Below are 6,436 nucleotides of genomic sequence, written 5' to 3'. Positions count from 1 at the left end.
CAAACAGCTCCAGTTATTCACCGGCCTCGGAGCCGCCGCACAAACCCCAAAGCCTCGTCTGCCTTGGTCATTAACAAAGCAAATGAAGACAAAGAACAGCACATTCGAGCGCAAGCGAGCGCAGGGACTTTCCAGCACCCCCATGCCCACCGGGCGCCCGTGCAGACACACAGACACGCCGCGCCCCGCGCGCAACTCGCCAGCGGGTGACCCGTGCCGACTTTCGGCGGAGAAATACGGGAATATATGCGTTTGGCCTTTTTTTTTTTTTTTGCATTAAATGGGAAGCAAAGGAGGAAAGCGGGGCGTGCAGAATTGGTGCCGGGTCTTATTCTTTCCTTTCCTCCCATCTTTCTCTGCACCACAAGCGCAGGCATGTCGGGGAACGTCAAGTGCCATTTTCTTGGGCAGTTAAATACCCCAATTAAAAACGATGAACCCGGGAGGCGTCCGTGTGTGCGCGTGTTGGAGAGAGAGGGTGAAACCCAAGACTGGCGGGGTGGGCCGGGTCACAGCGGCCGCCGCCCCGAGCACGCGAGGCCGCCCCGCGCCGGCCGCCCGCGGCCGGGGTTCCGCCAGCGGCTGCGGCGCCGCGGCCGCCCACTCACACCTCGGGCGGGTCCCGGCCGTCCGCTGGGCTCATTCACTTCCGGTGGCAAATCCCTCCCACCAGCTCTAGAAATGAGGGTACATTTCCCCGTCGCTCTCCCAAAGCCCGACAGCCCCGGGGACAGGCGCGGGGCCGGGGCCGGGGTCTCGCCCCGCGCGCCCAGCGGCGCCCAGCTGCGGAAGGCGTGAGTGACAGCGACGGCGCGAGGGCGGGCGCGGGAGGAAGAGGAAGGGGGTGTGGAACCTCCCCCCCGCCCCCGCCCCGCCGGCTGTCGCAATTGGCCAAAAAAAATGGTAATTCGTTTTTAGGCTCCCCCAGGGCCCCCTGAACCCGGTTGCAGTGCGGAACCCAGTCTCTCCCATCCGAGTGCCCCTCGCCTTCTCCCGCCGCATTAACCGCCTCCGGGGATCCTAGAGCCCCAGGCCACGCCGAACTGCAGAGGTTGGGGGGGGGGTTGGGTAGGATAAGGGTTTTGGGGCGGCAGGAATGGGTTGGGGGAAGGGGTGGTGGACAAGAAAAGAAAAAACCAGAGGCATGCAAGCGGCTCCCCAGCCAGCTGTTCCAGCTGCCGCTTCCTCCGACGCGGGCCGGGCGGTGCAATATTCCACCCCCCCTCCATCTTTCGCACCACTACCTGTCCCCCCTACCCACCACACGCACACATTCCCCCCACCGGTAGCAGATCTCTGGCCCGTAAGGGGGTGGTAGGGAGGAGCTCGGGGGGAGGGGGAGGCCTGCGAGTTTCTAACCTTGTTCTTATAAACAAACCCACATGTGCAGCTGCCGCTGCTGCAACTCACCCCACAATTCCGGATATAAGTCCTGCCCCTTTAAGAAGAAAAAAAGCTTCCCCCGCCTGCCTCCCACCCCACCCATCCACAAGGACCTTTGTTTCTCCACCCTCTTTGTCAGCCGGCCCCGCCCCTCCGATGTGGAGGAACCAATGGGGTAAGAAAATAAGGCCGGTCTTCTGACGTCATCTTGGCTGGCCAATCAAAGGACGCGTTGGTGGGAGGCCTCACGGAGGGCGCGCCCGGAGGAAGGAAGGCAGGAGAAAGGAAGCTTGCAGTTAAGATGGAGACAGCTAATTGCACTGCTGCTGTCCTGGGGAACGGGGACTCGGTGTCCCAGCGGGAACGGAGCCTGCTGCCTGAGCGGCTTCAGAGACGAGATCAAGAGAGGCAACAGGAGGTGGAAAGGCGGAAGCAAAAGCGGCAGGACCAGGAGGTGGTGGAGGAGAAGAGCGACTTTTTCACTGCGGCCTTCGCTCGGGAGCGAGCAGCCGTGGAAGAGCTTCTGGAGGGCGGGGAGTCCTTCGAACGGCTGGAGGAGGCGGCCTCTCGGCTCCAGGGGCTGCAGAAACTTCTCAACGACTCCGTTTTCTTCCTGGCCGCCTACGAAGTGCGGCAGGGACAAGAGGCGCTAGCGCAGCTGCAGGCGGCCCTGGCCGACCGGCGCCAGCAGCTGCAGCCCAAGAAGCGTTTCGCTTTCAAGACCCGGAGGAAGGATGCTGCTGCGGCCACCGAAGTAGATGCGGCTGCTGCCCCCCCGGCGGCCGAAGGCATCTCGGCCTCCCCGCCGTCCTTGAATGAGGAGGGAGGCTTGGACTCCAGCTGGCTCTGCGGCTTCTCCAACCTGAAGTCCCAAGTCTTGGAGAAGAGAGCGGAGGAGTTGCACCAGCGAGACGTCCTTTTGACCGAACTGAGCAACTGTACGATCAAACTGTACGGCAATCCCAACACCCTGCGGCTGAGCAAGGCCCGCAACTGCACGTTGCTCTGCGGCCCGGTGTCCACGTCCGTGTTTCTGGACGACTGCAGTGAGTGCGTGCTGGCTGTGGCCTGCCAACAGCTCCGGGTGCACACTACGAGAGACACCCGCATCTTCCTGCAGGTGACCAGCAGGGCCATCGTGGAGGACTGCAGCGGGATCCAGTTCTCCCCTTACACCTGGAGCTACCCGGGGATCGACAGAGACTTCGAGGGCTCTGGTTTAGATAGGAGCAAAAATAACTGGAACGACGTTGACGATTTCAACTGGCTGGCCCGGGATATGGCCTCGCCCAACTGGAGTATTCTTCCTGAAGAAGAGCGAACGATCCAGTGGGACTGAGCGGTTGTTACTCTTTTCCTCACTTACACCAGATGCCTCCCAGGTGGAACGGACTCCAACTAATAGGACCCCAAAGCTTACTTATCGTTGTCACATAGCGTATGTTTTCAGTATTTAAGACTTAAAATTGTGATAGGCTATTTGTAGTTTTCATTAAATTCACGACAGGTATAACACTTTAAATTATTTTTTGCTATTTTGATCACTTTTGCTAATATTTGACTATGACAGTTTGAAGCCATAAAGAGAAGAGTGTGATTTTGTGTTGGTTTTAATCTGTGGTATTTAAAACTTATTGAATGATAAAGCAGCCCTTCAATAAACATTTGTTTAATAAATGAATTCAGTAGGGCGCTAGTAAGAGCCAATTAGTGTGGAATTATGGTGTCAAACCTGTGCAAAGTACCATTAATGAGAACCTTTTTGAATTGAATGTTTGACTTCCTTAGGTGTTTCTCAGCAGGGTGCTCCTTGGAAAGGCTCCTGTTTGGTCTTCAGGTACACGTTAGCTTGGGCTTCTGGAATGCAGCTAGTGATTGACTTGTTTGGGTCCAAAATTTTGGCTTGGACCCCCAGAGGCTCATGAGTCTTCCCAACTGTACAACCAAAATAATTATAGCTACTAATTTTTTGTGCATTTAAAATGCCATAGACATTGTTCTAAGTACCTTACATACACTTACTAAGTCCTCAAAATCTTATGAGGTAGCTTCTGTTAGCAGTATTTTTCAAGTGAGGAAACAGCTAAGTTTGTTGTTCAAGGTCACACATGCTGGTGGACTGGAATTTAAAACAGTTGTCTGGCTCCAGAGCCCACCTTCTTAAGCCACTACAAGATAGTGATTTTGAATTGTGTCAAGTTGAAGAGAAAGCATCCAAAATAATTTAAAAGGGCAAGTTGCTTTATTTCTAAAGCTTCTCAGGCATAATTACGGTACATCTCTTCATACAAAAAAATTGAGACAGCCCTGGCCAGGTAACTTATTTGGTTAGAGTGTCATCCCATATGCCAAGGTTTCGGGTTTGATCCTGGGTCAGGGCACACATAAAAATCAACCAATGAATGCATAAGTAAGTGGCACATAAATCGATGTTTCTCTTTCAAAAAATAAAAAAATTGAGGCAAACATCTAGCTCAGTCTCTTTTTTTATGGTGTTATCTATAACCTTATGGTGGTATAATATGTAACATGACATTTGATAGACATTAAATGACAGTCTGAAGAGGGCACAGGGACAAGATCTAGCTCAGTTTTAATTTTTCCACTCATTTTGCTGATTCTCTGTGGTTACAAATTTAGCTTTCTGTTCTATACACTACCATTCATTATTAAATGGTGAGTTCTAAAATTTTCAGAAAGCTTTTTTGGGTCTAGTGGCCTGTAACTAATTGCTTTTTATTTAATAATTGCCACAAGTAGTGTGCTTGGAGTACCTTAAGTGTTTATATGTTTAATACTTATATGTTCTATTTTGTTCCAAAAAAGGATTTAAAGTGGTTTCTAGGATATGTGAAATGTAATGACAAAAACAAATGAGAAGTAGGAATAGGGAAAAGTCACAAATTAGAGGCAGAAGTGAAGACAATAAAAAGTGTAGTCTGCTGCCCTGGCCAGGCGTTTCAGTTGGTTGTGGGTTCAATTCCTGGTCAGGGCAGACATACCTAGGCTACGGGTTTGATCCCTGGTACAGGAGGCAACTGATTGATGTTTCTCTCTCACATTGATGTTTCTCCCTTTCTTATCGAAAATCAATAAAAACATATCCTTGGGTGAGGATTTAAAAAAAGGGGGGAGGGTAGTGTAGTCTGCTGAGCTCTATTCCTTAGTCAGACATTAATCCAGAATTTTTACCCCTCCACTATTAGCTGACTTGAAAAAGGATCCTAATCAGTTTCACAATTTGCAACATGCGCAAAGAAGAGGGAGGAAATCAGTTGCTTAGGAGAAATAATCCTGATGATAAAAAAAATATTTTGTAGTGAAATTCTCAATCATATCTTCACATTCGAAACTATGACCGGTATCCCAAGACTGTGCCCCTGAACACTGATCGTTCAACACCAGGTGCACTCCAGGAGAAACCACGCTTGTGGCACTAATGAACTTGCAATTCATATGTGTGGAATGGTCATTTTGATAAGAAAGATAACTAATTACATCTAAAAAATGAGCCCCGTCAACCTTTTGCAAACCTGCAGTTCATAATACATAATAAAATCACAAAGTCATGGCAGTTTGAACCCTGGTTAATGCTTGCTAATCTCAGCGGAGCTCTCCTTGCTGCTTGGCAAGCCCGTCCTGCCTCCCTGAATGGCCCGCACCACAGTACTCATGCCAGCTGCCACAGGCCTTTTTCTACTGTCCTAAAGCTCAAAATTGAATGCCTGTAACTGCCGACCTCACCTAACACAGGCCATTCAACTAGCATGCCCTTAACATTCCTCGATACTTGAAAAAATTTCCAGAGCTACCTCTTCCACTTGTGCCCATCCCCTCCTACCTCCTAGAGATCCTGTTCCCTTTCCTTCAGCCTTTTTCTTTTTCAAAATAGCAGAGCCTGGCCGGGCGTGGCTCAGCGGTGGAGCATCGACCTAGGATCCAGGAGATCTCCGTTCGATTCTCAGGGCACACGCCCAGGTTGCTGGCTCAATCCCCAGCAGGTGACATGCAGGAGGCAGCCGATCAATGACTCAGCATTGATGTTTCTCTCTCTCCCTCTCCCTTCCTCTCTCTGAAATCAATAAAGATATATTTAAAAAAAATCAAAATAGCAGATCCTGAGATCCTCACCCTACACATCACTGAGTGATGTTCCAGCTCCTTCCCTCTGCTGTCCGCCGTCTTAAGAGCAGCTGTGTCCACCTAAATCTGCATCTGCTCCCTCTTCACGTCTGTAATTTTACCTGTTTTCCTGCTGAGCTGGCTCCGATGGTAGCAGCAGCCTAAGCACCAAGCCTGATGGCCCCCTCCTCTCCTCCACCCTTATCCTTTCACTCGAGGTGCAGTTTACTACCTTACCCTCCGAGTTCTCTCTTTCCTTGGCCTCCATAGCCTTGCTCGGCTGTTTCTCTTATGACAACTTCTTTCCCTTCATTGGGGTTCTGGTGACTCAGCCCTTAAATATGAGTGATGCCCCAAGTTTTGTCTTTGGCTTGTATTTGGGCTCTTCAGAACCTTAACCCTCAACCTTATGTGCACAGGCCTGCGTCTGTATCCCCAGCCTCCACCCTCAGTGGGCTCATCTGCCTTTCAAATTCCATATATCCTTAAAAATCTCCATTTTTCCCTCTTTCCTTCCCAAGTTCCATGTTTCATTTAATGGTGTAACTATTTTCCAGGCACTTAATGCTTACCAGGGCCAAGCAGGTAAAGTCAATGAGGGAGGCTGCTGGAAACAAGTCAAAAGGGAGTAGGGGACCAGTGACTTGGCAGACAACTTCAAGCATTTTTAAAACACTGTACAAGCCAAGCAAAACTTCTGCAGTCTGCACCTGGTCCCTGAGTTGTCCAATCTGTAACATCAGATTTCCAGATCATACCAGTTCTACCCTCAGCAAGTCTCGCCCATTCATCCTGTCCTTTCAAGTCTCTCTGCCATTTCAGAAAGTTAGACCTTATTATGTTTTCCCTAAACTTAAACTGCAGTGGATTTTTTCACCACCCCCCCCCCCAAAATCCCAAACAAACACACAACAGATCAAAACAAAACCTA

The 6,436-nt window shown here is 50.3% G+C and overlaps 1 protein-coding gene across 1 annotated transcript; it reads left to right on the top strand.

The window, feature by feature from the left end:
• Positions 1-1,674: 1,674 nt before the first annotated feature.
• On the top strand, positions 1,675-3,064 carry TBCC (tubulin folding cofactor C). Its single transcript, XM_016212689.2, has one exon. The coding sequence runs from the start codon at positions 1,685-1,687 to the stop codon at positions 2,720-2,722; it is 1,038 nt and encodes a 345-aa protein (XP_016068175.2). The 5' UTR covers positions 1,675-1,684; the 3' UTR covers positions 2,723-3,064.
• Positions 3,065-6,436: the final 3,372 nt, after the last annotated feature.

The sequence above is a fragment of the Miniopterus natalensis genome, chromosome 5 (assembly GCF_054644295.1).
Source record: "Miniopterus natalensis isolate mMinNat1 chromosome 5, mMinNat1.hap1, whole genome shotgun sequence".
NCBI lineage: Eukaryota > Metazoa > Chordata > Mammalia > Chiroptera > Miniopteridae > Miniopterus > Miniopterus natalensis.
The sequence above is the reverse complement of the archived record's forward strand: the minus strand, read 5'-3'. Positions and strand labels throughout refer to the sequence as shown.